The sequence below is a fragment of the Heteronotia binoei genome, chromosome 4 (genome assembly GCF_032191835.1).
Source record: "Heteronotia binoei isolate CCM8104 ecotype False Entrance Well chromosome 4, APGP_CSIRO_Hbin_v1, whole genome shotgun sequence".
Lineage (NCBI taxonomy): Eukaryota > Metazoa > Chordata > Lepidosauria > Squamata > Gekkonidae > Heteronotia > Heteronotia binoei.
In genome coordinates this window covers 132483984-132500225 of record NC_083226.1, presented here as the reverse complement: position 1 = coordinate 132500225, position 16242 = coordinate 132483984, and the positions used below count along the sequence as shown (strand labels likewise).

Here is a 16242-nt window from a genome sequence, read left to right as displayed (position 1 = left end):
AGCAGGAAAAAAGGATTCAACCAATGTACAAGCATAAAAAGCACAGCACTGCTCACTACTCACATAAGATTTAGGGCAGGGCAGGGATATTGAACTCATTTGCTATGAGAGACAGATCTGGTTTTCAAAAAGTTTTATTGGTTTTAAGAAAAGAAAGGGATGGGGGATGGGGAAAAAACACAATACATTTTGGTATTATTTTGCATAGGAATACTTTCAAAAAACTTAATTCTACAATATTTTCTTTACATAGATTGTCCCCTATTATTTTGTCTCAGCTGCACAAAATCCATTTTCAAATTTTATAGTATAAACCTTTTGTTAAAATTGTCTAGTAATTTTGACAACTCCAGTAAAGATAAATTTTATAATATAAAGTATAGGAAGAAAAAAGATATGAGAGACAGATCTGACATAAATGAAACCTTGTCAGGCCGGGCCATGTGTGTCATAAAATGTAATGACAGGAAGCAGAAATATAAACTTTGTAATCGATACAATGATTTTAAAAAAACTAAAATAAAACATGCTTAAAGTATTAGCACTCGTGCAATATTGTGGTCAGTATCAAAGCAAGCTCTTCCTCCCTCCCCACTTCCTCCCCAAGAGAGGAGCTTCAGCCAATGAAGAAAATGAGCCTTTGCACTTTAGCTCCTATACAACAGAAATCCTGGCAAAGCAAGCTGTGACACAGAAAGAAGAGAGACGTAGAAGGAAGCAGAGTTTCTCGCAAGCCTGACAGAAGCCCACGGTCCACATGTTTGACACCCCGATTTAGATTTTTTTTAAAGGCATCTTATTGGCTATTTTTCCATCTTTTGGCACAGATGTTGATGTTAATGACAAACCATTTCCTTTCTTAGTTAAGAACTCTTGTATATATACTATCCAAACACATTGATTTTTTTTTCAATTAATAACTGTCAATCAGTCCTAGGACCTCTTTGGACACCTCTACAATCATTTGTTACATATTACCAGGGCTTTTTTGATAGAAAAAGCCCAGCAGGAACTCATTTGCATATTAGGCCATACACCCTACATCACCATGGTTTCACACAGGCTTTTTGGTAGAAAAAGCCTAACATGAACTCATTTGCATATTAGGCCACACCCCGACACGAAGCCAGCCGGAACTGTGTTCCTGTACGTTCCTGCTCAGAAAAAGCCCTGCATATTACTGAATTCACAACCTTTCATATGCCTACCAAGTTCAATATAAATACCCTACTTTAAAAAAAACACTGCATTCAGCTAAAACCTGTACTTGCTCCAGATGCCTTTCATGAACAAGGTGCATTTCAGATCATACTAACTTTTTTATGCTGCGCAAGATTCTGAATATATAAATGCCTTCCACAGTCTTATTTCCTGAAAATTCTTCCCAATAATTTTCAATATGTTACATAATATTGTGAAGGAGATAGTAAGAGACACAAATAGACTTCTATACAGACAACAATCTCTCCCCTTGCAGCTACTCAATTTTAATGACTAGTCCTCCTCTCTCTCACCTAACAAAATACTTGTTTGCAATTGTTCCTTGACAAATACTGCTTAAGTGTTTTATTATCTTCAGCAGTTCTAGTTAAGCCAATTAAAATGCTTACATGTATACATTCTCCACACCAGTTGTTTGAAAGAACATAAAACATTTCTGCACTGTACATGCAAACAATTATAATGTGACATTTAGATGCTAGCATTCTCCACCCTGTCAATAGAAAATAAGGCTAAAAGCTCAAAATTGCTGAGAAGAAATCATGTAGTGTTCAAAAGCCCTCAAAGAAATACAAACTACAAGCTAGTGATCCATATTGACTGTCCCTGGCCCAAAGGATGTCTGACTTGCCTCAACCAGGGTCACGGCCTTTTCGGCCGTGGCCCTGGTGGAATCAGCTCCCTACAGAGATCCAGGCCCTTACTGAACTACTACCATTTTGTAGGGCATGTAAAACTGAGCTATTCCACCAGGCCTTTGGTTGAGGCAGTGGGCGTCCTATTCCATTGGCTGGCTTCCTTTGCTGTGATACCATAGCTGCTGCCGATACCATCTTATTATTCTTAATTACTGTATTTCAGACCTTCAGTATACTGTAAAATGTGCCCAACAGAGCCGCCATCTATAATCTATAACTTGTCTATAACTTGCTTCTGATTATTGTACTGTTTCATGTACTATTTTATTATACTGTTTTATATTGTTCTGGTTTTAATTGTAAGTTTTAACTGTGTTTTATTATGTTGTTATTCATCTGAGCCCATTTCTGGAAAAGGGCAGAATATAAATTGACCAAAATAAATATCCTAAGAGACATTCCGTACAATGACAAACATTCTAATACTGTATGATGCATTACCAGAAACCTGATTGCAGAGAACTTACTTGAAGAATTAGGTGAACAATTATGTAAATACTTAACATAAACCTAACAAACCTAACACCATTACACAAATTTATAATATATACCAACTGAAGGAAGCAGGTGCCCATCATTATTCTTTGTCTACCAGAGAAATCAAACCTTTCAAACGCTATATTATAATTAGACATCCATCAGCACACCTCCTCGTCATAATACTCAAGCATCCATAAAGCTGTTCCATCTCCCCCCATGCTACCCCATTCTATTACTTATAATTTAAAAAGTCATATTTCACTGCAAAGAGTTCTCTTAAAGAGACAACACTTATAGGACAAAGTGCTGCACGCATAACCTCAGTAATATCATTGTTTCAATTATTTTCATAATATAAATAAGCTCTAGATGCGCCAGACCCTCAGTTTCACTATTTAAAAAGGTCCAAAACCATGCAAGAATAACTGTGGATGTTAGTCAACTGTAACCTGCATGGTGACCCAGGTTCACAAAAATATATGTCCTAGACTGGGGCAATTTTTTAAATCTACCCGCTCACTATTATATAAAACATTATATACCTGAACTTCTAAAAAGCTTCTAACAAAGTTCCTCACCAAAGGCTCCAAATTAAATTTAGCAATCAAGGGATAGGAAAATAGTTAAACACTAGGAAGCATGGAACAGCTTTCACACATGCTAAATAATGTAATTTCAGTTCACTTCAGCAACTGTTGCAAGCAGATCTTGCCATTTCACACAGTACAATCCAGTTGCAAAATGCATTGATAGTGTGTTATTTAGTGTGTGGGAAAATGCCCTAATTGTCACAGTGAAAGGAAACAAACAGTGGCATGCTTCAACTAGTACTGAGGCCATTGCTTGTTCATAAACTTGTTCATAAATGATGTGAAATTGGAGTGAACAATGAGACTGAACGTTTTATAAATGACAGCAAATTATTCAAGAAAGGTAACTTAGTTAATTGCATAGACAAACTAACACAAAGACTTCTCCAACTCCAACACTCAAAGTGTTTAATCGATGGACAATGAATTTAAAAAAAATCCCTAACTTTCCATAAACACAGATAGAGCCTGAACAGGTTGCAGTTAAACAGGAAAGAGATTCTTGCATTGGGATTTACACATAATTCTGGAATTCACAGCCACAAGATGACCACCAGTTTAAATGGACTAAAAGGAGACTAAATAAATTAAAAGATAACTGGTTTATTAATAGCTATTAGTCATGGCGGCTTGACGAAACCTCCATGTTCAGTTGTAGTACAGGAGGGCAAAAGCAAGTGGATGCTGATGCCTTCTTTCTATTCTTGTGGAGCCGCTGGCGGCATCTGGTTAATTACTATGGGAAAAGAAGTGCTGAACTTGCTTGACCCTCGGTCTGATCCCGCAGAGCTCTCCTCTAACGTCCCTAATAGTGTTAGTAGAGACACAGAGTTCGTCCGTGCATCCGTTTATATCCTTTGATAGCTCTGTATTTGATTCTTCTCAACTGAACTCCCCCAACCGATTCTAGTGAAAAGGACTGCGCCTTAAAACCGCGATAGCGCTTCCACCCACCGCCTGACGGAGCCGCAGGTGTGAACAAGGCAGAGCGCCTCTCGGGCTTCTGCGGCTTGTCCGCTCTCTGGTACAAACGGGCTCAATTTTACGGGAGAAGAAAAATAAATGGCCGCTAGAGCCAGAGGCCGAGCTCACCTGCTGCTGCTGCCGCCGCCACTACAGCCTTGCTGAGGGTCTCCGACAGGCCCTGGCTGGGAATCGGAGCTCGCGTCAGCGGAGCTAGCGGTGGTTTCCGGGGCATGCTGAGCCTCCGGGGCCGCTGCCGGAGCCTCTGAGCTGTTCCCGCTGCCACTGTTCCCTCTGCCCGCCGCGCTCGGTCTCACGTTGGGTTTCACGTTGAACCTGGAGCGGCGGAACATGGCGGCGCGACAGAGATGCACCGACCCGAGCTAAAGCCCACCGTCCCCTTTTTCCTCCGGCCGGCGGGGCCGCCTCATGTCACTGACCCGGGCCGGTCCAGCCCAGCTCCCCTCCCTTCCTCTCGGTGGCTGTCAGCTGCTGCGAAACAGCACGCTGGTTGCGTCATCACGCTGCGACAAAACAGTGGCTGGAATTCTACACCTCTTGATAAAGACACGCCCTCCGTGTCAGACATGCGGAAAGCGATGCTATGCTTGAATACGCCGTAAAATTCCGAAGGGAGCAAAGTCGTGTGGGTTGCTTGTCGCGATTCCAGGCGTGTTCCTTTTTGCCTGTATGCTTGCCTGACAGCTCTGCTTCGCTGTCCCTAAACTCTTAAAACTAGGCTTCTGCAGAAATTCTGCTTATTTCAGTAGAAAATGAACGCTACGATCTTACTCAAATTTATTCGTTAATAAATCCGATTTGCATAGCGCTGCACTGGGCCATGAAATGCAGAAAGTACAGAAATAAATAATGAAAAATTGAAAACTAATAAAATATAGAAACTTTTCCCTACTTTTGCCAAAATAGTTTGAGACTCCCCGACCAGTATAGCTTAGCAAAACTAATTTATGGACTGTACATTTTAAATTAGATTTTAATGTATACAAAGTTCGAGTCCAACAAAGGGAGGTGGTCAGCTCTCCTTTGGAGGTTTTTAAACAGAGCTAGATGGCCATCTGACAGCAATGCTGCTTCTGTGAAATTAGGCGGAAAGGAGGTATGAATTTAGGGGGGTAAGTATTTGTAAGTTTCCTTTGTTGTGCAGAGGGTTGGACTAGATGACCCTGGAGGTCCCTTCCAACTCTGTGATTCTATAGTTTTAAAGTACTATTTGAGGAATAAGCTTTTTATGTGCACACACACTTCTTCAGAATGGAAGAAGAATGAAATGGAAGTTACCAGTCCATACTTATAGGTAGAAGGTGGGCAGCAAATTAGCATACAACATAATAGATATTTAACAGATGCAAGGTCCAAACAGGCATAGCAAGCTTAAGTTACCATTCTGGGGGGACCCACCTGATTTTAATTTATAGTTATTTTTCACCATTATGTCATGACCCCTTCACCCTGCTGTTTATTTTTGCCTCTTACATTTAAACAATCTAGATAATGAGAAGCCAATCACTGCAAGTAAAGAAGTGGTCTAGTAGTCCATGGAAGCATATGCTGCAGTCTGTAAGGTGTCAGTAGACTTCTGTTTATACAGAGAGCAAAAGCCTGATTCTGTACATAGTTGGATGCTCACAAATGGTTGACTTCAATGGGCGGAAGCATGTTGATGTAAGGCAGCAACAGGAGAAGGCCTCAGGTTGACTCAGCCTGCCATCCTTCCGAGGTCGGTAAAATGAATACCCAGCTTGGGGTGGGGGGAGTGTAGATGACTGGGTCGAAAACGACTGGTGCTTGCACAGTGGATTACCTTTACCTTTTCTTTTTTTTAAAAAAAAAAAAAGGCATTGAACTCGTGTGGGGTTTACTTTTGCATAAGGACTTGCACCTTCGAATTATAAACAAACCCCATTGTACAAATGCCAGAACCGTCACTGTGCCAGGGCCTCATTCTATGCAGGTTTGAACATATGGAGCTGCCTTATACTAAATCAGACCTTTGGTCCATCAAAGTCAGTATTGTCTTCTCAGACTGGCAGCAGCTCTCCAGCGTCTCAAGCTGAGGTTTTTCACACCTATTTGCCTGGACCCTTTTTTGGAGATGCCAGGGATTGAACCTGGGACCTTCTGCTTCCCAAGCAGATGCTCTACCACTGAGCCCCCGTCCCTCCCACCGTTTACTTGGAAGTAAATCCCACTGTCAATTCCAATTCCACTCTAGACTTTAATCCTGGTTCAGCCTGTCCCCAATCTGATTTTCTACACTAGAATCATAAACTCATAGAGTTGGTTTCTATGATTCAAGTGTAGAATGTCAATTTGGGGACAGGGCTAAACCAGGATTAAAAGTCTAGTGCGGAATTGGCCCAAGTAAGTGCACCTAGGTCAATGCAGATTTATTAGGTGCTGGCGGCAACAACTAATAACAAAAGACCTTAAGGCACTGACATTTATACTACTATAAACTTTCGTGGGCGAGATCCCACGCCAACACATCAGTGGCCAGCAGCCCTCGAAAGCTGATGCTACAATGCCTTCTAATTTTTCAAAATATCTTTTGTTGCTTGTTTGTGCCTGAAGTGGTTAAACTCAACGAACACCCCCGCCCCTTAGAACAATAACAAAGCCACGCATTCACTCCCAGGTCTCAACGACGTCATTGGGGGCGGAGCTAGTAGATCAAGCAGGCGAGACCAAGCGTCGTGACGTTACACAGGCGGTCCCTTACATAAGCGGCGCCACGACAGGCGGGGCACGCAGAAGGTTCTGGCAGTTGGAGTGGTAGATTGGGGTTTCAGTGGCTCGTGCCTAACGGTTACCGCCGCTACCGCTGGGGTTATTGTTTCGCCATGGCCCGTGAGTATTCTTTGCTCAGCTCGCTGACCTCCCCACTTTCTCGGCTTGCTGCATTCGTCCCTTGGTTTCTAGCGATGGTTGGCAGCGGCTCTGAGCGGTCAGGCCTGGCTGTGGCTCTCGGCCAGAGGGAGGCGCCGCTGCCTGTTGAGCGCGCCGCCTCTTCTGTGGGCGGCGATTGTAGAGGTAGAAGCTCGTCTAGCGGAGGGGCCGCTTAGCCGAGCGAGAGCAGACAATAAGCTCCTCTGTGTGGGATAGTCGTCCCTCCATCCTTTTTTGAAGGAGCATCTCGTTGACAGGAGAAGGAAGAGCGTGAGACGGCAGGCGAGGTCCACTGCCCTGGCACTCACCACAGGAGGGCTTATTGCTGAGAAAATATGCGCAAGCTTTAAGTGTGAAAGATTGACTCGAAAGAAAGACGAGCCAGAGTTCCTGGATTTCCTCTGGTGTGGTATCTCATTGCTATAGACAGTTTTTCCTGGTGGTATATTATTTAAACTAGGAATATTATTTAAACTAGGCTTTTATTGCAGAAGAACTCCTTTATAAGCATAGTGAAGATTATTGGGGCAGTCTGGTGGCTGGGGATTGTGAATGTCTAAACAAGAGTCCCCAACCCCTGGGCTGTGGACCCGGTATTGGTCTGCAGAGACCTTCACTACTCTTTATTTAAAGACACCCCCCATGGGGGGCAGGGATGGAGTGTGGGCTTGGGGGCAGCCTGGGGCAGCAAAAACCCCAGCACCCCCACTAGTCCATGGAAAAATTGTCTTCCACAAAACCAGTTGCTGGTGCCAAAAAGGTTGGGGACCACTGATCTAAAACACCTATTTGAGTAGGTCATGGAAAAATGGGTCTTTCATACCATTGGTTATACTGAAGACTGGACTGTACCAGGTGTAAAATAAGGTTGGAAGTGGAGGTGAAACAAAAGCTGTTGTTCAGTGTGACAGGGCTGTAACCAGCAGGGGACCTTGGGGGTGGTGCCCCCTATAAAATCTACAGCATCTCCACCTAATCTTCCCTTTCACTGAAAAGATTCTGTAGGGGGCACTGCCCTCCTGTGCTCCTGCTGGCTATGGCCATGGTATGACTTCTTTAAATGAGAATGCTTGGTTTGCTTTTCTGACAAATTCTAGTGCTGATGGGTGGCTTTGTTGAAATGCCAGGTGGATCATGCCACTGATGTGATTTTTTTGTAGGCTTATTTGAAAGTCCGTTTTGTGAACTTCATAGATGAAGTTGATTCCTGATTAAGCTTTGACGTGGAAATAACTTGAATAAAATGTATGGATGTGAATGAAACTTCGTTAATGTTTTTAAGCAGTTTGTACAGGCTTCAGGGCAAACAGAGCAATTTGGTGTTTATAAAGTTCAGTGTCTTAATTAATTGATTTGGCTGGCCCTCAAAGAAGTTGCATTCTTACAACATGTAAAGGTGTTTACGTTGTCTAGTGTTATAAAATGCCGAAAGAAACTGTGTTGTGGTGTTGTGTTTTCTCTAGGAATAAAAAAATTCTTGGGTGGCTGTGTTGAAGTAGTGGACCAGTTTCTGCTCACAAAGTGGAATGCTCCTCTCATCTCTTTTTAGGCTTGAAATACTGCTCATCATTGGCCCCTCTTCCCCTGGAGAAGCATTTTTAGGCCTTCAGTGGAGCAGGGAAAATATTACACTCTGAGGGCAGAACTGGTCCATTTTGTAGAAATGCTTGGGTGGATTATAGATTGGTTTAAGAAAGTAAAGTGGATCATGAGGCTGTGGCTCAGTTCAGACAATGCCATGGTTTATTTTAACCATGGTTCGTTTATGAAACAGGTTTTGGCTTGCAATAGTTAAAATTGTGGATTGCCTTAATTCTTTCTCCTACATAGATCAGGCTAGTATCCTGGTCTGCAAACAGTGGCTGGAAACAAATCAGGGTTAAATCAGGCAGGCAGTCAGTCAGGCAGGCAGAAGTCATAGTGGAGACTTAATGTGGCTAATAAACTAATGTCCATGGTTTCACGTCCTTCATTGTTATATACAACTAGTTAGTGGAATGATCTGTCTTCAGTTAATTGCACAAAGTATAGATTAATTATGTCATTGTTCTGTATGATATCTAAACAGAGTCTGTGTTTTGCTGTAGCTTCATGAGCAAAAATTCTGGTTTCTAACTTCCTTGGGGCAATGGAAATGTGTGTCTGGAAATCCCAAAGTTGAGATTAATTTGATTAAGATATAGTTAAGCAATTCAAGTACACTTTTGATTGGAACAATTCTGTTTCCTTACTAAATATCTATGTAATGCATAGATTTGCCACACACATTCAGCTGCAGATTTTATGAACAGGTGTACCCAATTAAGTGTCCTTGGGAGGCATCATTTTGTTCAGTGTTCAGTGTATTAGGGTGGGTGTCCACAGAAAATAGCAAAGTAATGATAAAAAGTGTGGGAATTTGAATGGAAGTGTAAATTGTACTGTGCTGCAACAGTTACTTTGCTCAGTAGATAAAGATTTAGGTGATGGGAGGGAGGATACAAAGGAAGGTGGGTTCAGAAGACTGAAAGTAGCACAGTTAAACAGAAGGATGGTGTAAGGTTAACCATAGGAGGGAGCAGATTATCAGGTCTTTATTATATCTAATTTTCAATGTAACATATTTATACCTGCATTTTGGGGCCATATACACAAAAGCGGGTCTTTCTGCAAACTTGGTAAGGCACCTAATTGTGCAGAAAAATCCAAACCTTTACAAAACACAAAGTCCCAAATGGAGAAGAGTTGTCTGAAAAGGTGTAGCTAATGTAGTTGTGTCCTACAGAACACAAACTTTTCAGGATGGATCTGTCCACTGATTAGCTAGAAGGGGTGGAAAAAGTTTAATGGATTCCTACTTATGTGTTCCTAAAGCTCTCTGGTGCCTTCGTTTCCCAAGTCTTATTGCTAGGGGTGACATATTCTATGTATGGATATCTAGGGAAAGAAGTGCAATACTGGAGGTAATTGCATGTCAAACCACGGAGCAGATTATTCATTCTCAGAATTGTTCTTGTCTCTTTTTGATGTACTCATGAGGCAGTGGAGGGAAGATGTGGGATATTGACAGCAACCTTTGTCATACAGCTTGTGGATATGGCACCTTTGACCCTAAGGTAATGTTTACTTTTGAGCAAGGTACTTGGCACATAATCCTTTCACTGTTTGTACTTATAGGTGGGAACCAGCGTGAACTTGCCCGCCAGAAGAACATGAAGAAAACTCAAGAACAGAACAAAGGAAAAAGAAAAGAGGATACTTTGTCTGCTTCTCAGAGGAAACAAAGGTAAGTTGTATAAAGTTCTGCTGTTAAAGGCATAACGATCAAGGGCACAACATTGAATGGTTGTGATCTTATCTTTAACTGTAAATTGTCAGGAAGGGGGTTTAAAATGAAAGACTATCCTGGGCTAGGATTTGATAATCAGATGTTACTGCTGAGTAGTAGAAGTTTGGGTTTGAGGAAGAACTACAGGCTTGGATAAAAGAATGGATAACGCTGGTAAACAAAACTTTTAGTGTTGGAAGGTAACGGAAATAAATTTGGCTGGCACGCATATTTGTATTATGGAAAAAAGAAGATGGACAGTTTTTTCTCTTACCATTCTGTAAGAAGTAATTTATTAAGTACATGGATGAAATATAAGAAGTATGGAGATGAGAGAAGACCGTTATGGATAGTACCAGCGGAAATAATAAAAATAACAGCTGAGATAGGGGAAGAAAAGTAGTTGTCATATAGTCAACTGTTAAAAATACAAAGTGACAAAATAGAACTGAAAACTGCTGAAGAGTTGAATAATAAAGATGATTGGTTTCAAATGCAACAAATAAAGAGCTTGGTGGAGAATGATATTAAAACTGAAAGAATAAGGAAGGAGCAAACAGAAATGGAAAAAGTTCTGCTTGGAGACGATGATAAATTAATTTCAAAAGTATATAAATTACTTTTACAATGGTCTACAGAAGATGAAGTAGTAAAATCTCAAATGATTAAATGGGCAATTCATGTACATAAAGAAATACAGATGGAAACTTGGGAATATTTGTGGAAGAACTCTATGAAACTCTCAATCAAAGAAAATTGTTTTAAGATGATGTGCAGATGGTATATAACTTCTAAAAAATTGGCAAAGATGAATAACGATGCCAGACAGATGTTGGAAATATAAAAAGCATGAAGGTTCTTTCTACCATATGTGGTGGACTTGTGAAAGAGCTAAAATGTTTTGGCAGATGATTCAGCAAGAGATTTCTAAGATCTTGGGATATGAATTTAACGAAGTTGCAGAGACTTTTCTGTTAGGATTACAAATGGAAAAAATCTCCAAAAGAAGAGAGAACTTTAATCTGGTACTTGCTCTCAGCTGCTAGGACATTGTATGCGCAGTTGTGGAAGCAAGAAAAAATACCAGAGAAATGGGATTGGACTGTTAAAGTTATTACATGGAGTGAAATGGATAAGTTAACAAGAACTTTAAGAGACTATGATTTAGAAGTATTTAAGATGGAGTGGAAGAAGTTCAGAAAATATGTAGAAAAAGAATGGAAAATAAAAGGACATTGGACAGTCTTTGATAATGATTAAGTATAAGTGGGGGGAAGATATGAACTTTGGTTCTTATTAATTAGGGGTACCTTTTAAAATGATGTTTTGAATTTAGTACACCGGTGGGGGTCAAGTAAAGGGGGGAGGGGAGGTAGAAAGTAATATATGGGATTTTAAAAAGTAGTTATTAATGATATAAGAAATTGAATATATTGCCATATGTTACTAATAAAAATTGTTTGGGGAAAAAAAGGAAGAACTACAGGCTTTAAAAAGCATTTCTTATATATTGATCTAATTGTACATAAAAATATACAGAAACTCGTCTTTTTTTTTTAACAGGGATTCTGAAATAATGCAGCAAAAGCAGAAAGCAGCTGATGAGAAGAAGTCTCTTCAGACAGGAGCAAAATAGTTTATGGCTACAAAAAGACCTAACTTTTGCTGCAATGCATCTTGAAATAATAGGGCCTAAAAAGACATATTTGTAAAAGTAGCCAGTCATTAAATGGTTAATGTTTATCTTCTCTTTGCTCTCTTGTCCAGTATGCATTTATTTTAGAACTTCTGGTTAGTATAGTGCAGTTGCAGCTGACTTGGCTTTAATTGAATTACTAGAATATCGTCCAATAAAATTGGATTCTCAGTTCCCTTTGCATGTCTATTAGTAATGGTAGCAATAGCTTGACTGCAGTTTTCATTGTTACAATGTTGGCTCAGTATGGCTTGTGTAATTGTACCAGTTATCAAATATGCAGGTAAACTGGGGACCTTTAACATTCAGAGATGGTATAACTAAAAAGCCCAGTTCTCTGTACTTTCCAATTTGTAAAGGTCAGCTGTAAAGTTAATCTAAATTATTTTTACAATAAAAGTGTTGCATGAAGTATTGTGTAGTTTGGAATGGGTTTTCAAGACAGATGGAATGGCCTTTGGTTGTTGCTGACATTTTGACACTATCCAAAGTTCTTGGGCCAGTGCAGCCAAACTATTTTAAAGCCCTGTTTTGTGCAGCGTGAATACTTACTCAGTTACAACTGAACAAAGTTCCCTAAATACATTGTGTAAAAACTTCAATTAAAATTTAATATGAGTGAAAATCTACATTTTATCTGTTGACTAAGGCTACTTGATCACAAGAATGGCAGCCAAGGTGCAGGTTTCTTGATTCTATAGCAGTCTTTAGTGAGCTTGACCATCTCTCACTTTGGAGTCAAATCCAAGTAGACAGACAGAAAAATGTCACTTGACTAAAAATTAAACATTAAACTCTTTGTGCCCTGCTGTTTGTATCAAACAAGAAAGTTCTTTGATGTGTATTTGCAGATTAGGAACTGGGACAGTTCAAGAAATTTTCTGGACCCCGAAGTTATATGATTCAGGATGTCAAGTTGATGAATTCTGTTTTAGTATGCCACAAGCACTCAGACTATAGCATCCTTCAGGCGTGAGCATTCAGAGGAAAATGGTAGCAGTTCTGTGGAAAGGAATAAAGATTTCAGTAATATTAAGAATATTATAATGTAAAATGTGTTCAGTTACTTTAATTCACTAATGTTAAATGCAAGTATTGTCATTCCTTGGATTAATTTGTCTACTCATTGCACTTCAGTTGAATTTCAGTTTGACAGTACTGCATATAATTGCTAAAATACAGTTGTAATCTTTTGGATCACTTCCTTGTCATCCTGAATTCTAGTGTTGAAAGTAATTTTCTCTCCACAATTTATAATTCTTTGAAGTTCTGACTCCTTGAAAAGGGGTGTAATCATCCAACCTCTTGATTGTTTTGGTAATTATCTGTTTCTTCTGTGCTTATGTTAAAGCAGGTAGGTAACTACAGTTGCACCTAAGCAATATCTTGCATTCAAAGGGAATCACATAAATGGGAGTACTAATAAGGTACATAGCTGACTGGGGGCGTATCAGTGTAAGAAACTTAGGACATGGCAGTCATCCGGCAGTTTGAGGTATCTGCAGCTTCTATCCTTTGTATTGGTCTCCAGCAGCCTCCAGAATAGCTACTTGTTCTTCCAAGGTAGCCTGTTACGCTATCCCTTCTTGACTGAATACAAAAGGCTCAGGGCCAACTGCTTGGGCTTGTGAATCTGAAGACCCTTGCACTTGAGACAGGCAGCCTACAGTGCATATGCGTGTGTTGGGCAGCAGTGGCCTCTTCTCTGCTGAGAGAAGGCAGTGCCGTCTTTTCATCCCTGTTTGTGTTTGCCTTTCATGCTGCATCTGTCTAGTCTGTAGATGATGCTGACGCTGGTGTTTGTTTTCTGATGTAGGAAGACTGCTTCTCAACCATGTGGCTCATTCAGGTATGTCTCCCCTTTCTTTGGAAAGTGCAGGCAGCTTGTTTAACAGTTCAGTGTTACTCACAAAAAACAGCTGTGGATTAGCATAGGGGAGTTGTCCCTAGCACACAATTCCCTTATTTAGGCTGTATAGAAAGAATTTTCTCCTAAGTCAGTTCTTTTATGCATGAAGCATGAGGGGTGTATGCTGGAGGTGGCTGGTGGCCAGGTGTCAAATATCTAAAGTAAAATGTCCTGCAAAGGCCATTCACAAAACTTCTAAAAATATGAAGCTTGATGACCACCTGGAGCTTGCCACAAGTGTAATTAAAGGAGTCAAATAAGGTAAGTTTGCAGCGTGCCACAGTGAAATACAGCAAGCATGCTGCTCAAATGCATTGTAACAAACCAAGCCCCAGCTATGTGAAGTAGCCACAATCTAGTAGATTCCGTAAGGATCTGTGATCTGATTCAAATTTGCAGGTAAGCTCTACTGTGACCCACTTCTGAATAGGGATGGGTACTAACTGAATCAGGAAGCGAAATTTGTCATAAATTTTGCTCTGTTCATGTTTTGCGAATTAAGCAGTTTGTGGATGCAGCAGAAAGCAGAGTCTCTCCCTTTAAACCCATGCTGTCTGTTGCCAGAGAAAACAGCTGAGTGGGAGGGAGCAGCCTATTGCCTGTCACTCAGCTGTTTTTTGGGCTTTCTGCAAACTCCATTGAAAGGGACTGTGGTCCTCTTCAATGGGGTTTGCAGGGCCATGAACCAGCTCAGCCTGAAACCCCTAACTGTGTTTTTCTGGTTTGTGAGCATCACTACTTCTAAGTAAGTAGGCATAGGATTTGATTACAAAACAATGTGGAGTAATATACATCAGTCAATCTCAAAAGTAGTATTGTCAAGTACTCTTGAGCAGCAAGGAGTCCAAGGGTAGCTGAGAATGAGATAAAGAGCTGGAAACCTGTAGGCTTTTAATATACTGGTGTACGATTGGAAACAAGTAGGGTTCAGGAAAGAAGTGCATAATTGCTAATTTTGGACCCATTATATCAACAACATTCAAAGGATGGTTACGTTTTGGAACAGAAGTGCAACTCCATGTCTTAGCTGTGGAAGCATTAATAAATGTTTAAGATTATCACAAGTTCCTCTTGAAAGGGGGGCAGAGATGGAAGGCCCTATTTCTCCAGCTTCCCTTAGGTCAGTTTGCCTACTGCTTGCCCCTTAAGCAATAACCCACACATCGTGGGTAGCAGCTGCCACTTGTCACTTTGAGTTGTGAAGCAGCGTCTGGCATCTATTTCAGCCCCTCAGTTGCACATCTTGTTCACTTAAATAGGAGTATGGCCTACTTAGGGACTAGCTGACCCATAACCTAGTGCTTTTATAACCAAGTGATCTAGAAACAACACAGGTGCTTTAAAAAAATTAATTTTATTTGGGAAAACAAGGTAAATACTGCAGGATGGAAAAACAGTGGCAGGTTTTCATTTACACAAAGGATAATGCAACACATAGACATAGAGCTGTAGCTGCTGGGAATTCAGGCATGCCAAACCCTCAACATCCCCCTCCCCCCCCCGCCTCCAGTATTTGACAGGAGCACCCTTCAGATTTGGCATACATGATGTCCCAGAGGCTATAACACCTGAGACATCAGGCGTGCCAAACCCTTGACCCCCATCTCCCCCCCAGCATTTGACAAGAGCACCTTCAGATGTTTGGTAGATCTAGAGATTCAGTGTGCCTGAGTTCCCGGAGTCTATAGCCAAACCCTCTGGTAGCCACTGGGAATTCTAATGCACCCCCTCTACAGCATTTGACAAGAGCACCCTTCAGATGCTAGAGAATTCTCAGCAGCTATGGCTACATACCCCAGATACAGCTGCTCGGACTTCAGGCACACCAAACCCTGGACTCTTCCCTTCACGTCAGCATTTGACAGGAGCATTATTCCCTATGGGCAAGCCTAATTTCCTAAGGGCAGTCGTGGTTACCATTTTTTCATATGGGCAACTGTGCATTCTTTATTGGCTATAATGTATAGTTTATAGGCAATCAAAGTCCTTAGGGCAAGCCTGCTCTCCATTTTCCCGTATGGGCAAGTGTGATCTCCATTATTCCCTATGAGCAATCATGCATTCTCAGTTGGCAATCATGCATAGTCTATGTGCGATTGCTGTCCTTAGATAATGTGGTCTCCATTATTCTCTATGGGCAAGGGTGCTCTCCATTTCCTGTAGGTAACCATTTTCTATTTGCATTTTTCTATGGACAATTGCTGTGCTTACAAGTAAGTGTGGTCTACATTATTCCCTATGGCAGGGGTACCCAACCCCCGGGCTGTGGACTGGTACTGGTCTGTGGCGTGTTGGCAACAGGGCCCCACTGCCCTGCTGCCCCGCCCCCCGCAGCAACATGCAGCCTCGCAGCCCCACCCGCCCCCGCAGTGCCTCCTCCTCCCTCCATTTGTACAAGTTTAAGGCCTTCTGGTGAAGTGCCTCCCAGGCTCTTTAAAGGCCAACCTATCCCCGCCCCCCCCCCCCCCCCG

The 16242-nt window shown here is 41.3% G+C and overlaps 2 protein-coding genes across 2 annotated transcripts in view; one reads left to right on the top strand and one right to left on the bottom strand.

Annotated features, from left to right (window-relative positions):
* The window catches only part of BDP1 (B double prime 1, subunit of RNA polymerase III transcription initiation factor IIIB), a 72172-nt gene extending 67714 nt beyond the window's left edge, over window positions 1–4458 (bottom strand). Inside the window, exon 1 of the mRNA XM_060235779.1 lies at window positions 4082–4458. Within this exon, the coding sequence (XP_060091762.1) occupies window positions 4082–4305 (224 nt within the window). The 5' untranslated portion in view covers window positions 4306–4458. The remainder of the gene's footprint in view (window positions 1–4081) is intronic.
* Window positions 4459–6610: 2152 nt separating this feature from the next.
* SERF1B (small EDRK-rich factor 1B) lies at window positions 6611–12273 on the top strand. Its single transcript, XM_060235786.1, has 3 exons — window positions 6611–6820; window positions 10016–10124; window positions 11730–12273. Exons 1-3 carry the CDS (start codon window positions 6814–6816, stop codon window positions 11800–11802), a joined length of 189 nt encoding a protein of 62 aa, XP_060091769.1. The 5' UTR covers window positions 6611–6813; the 3' UTR covers window positions 11803–12273.
* Window positions 12274–16242: the final 3969 nt, after the last annotated feature.

Bases quoted from the DNA above. Each gene is read 5' to 3' on its own strand.
- SERF1B (XM_060235786.1), top strand. The intron at 10,125-11,729 runs GTAAGTTGTATA...TTTTTTTAACAG, and splicing joins GCTTCTCAGAGGAAACAAAG to GGATTCTGAAATAATGCAGC.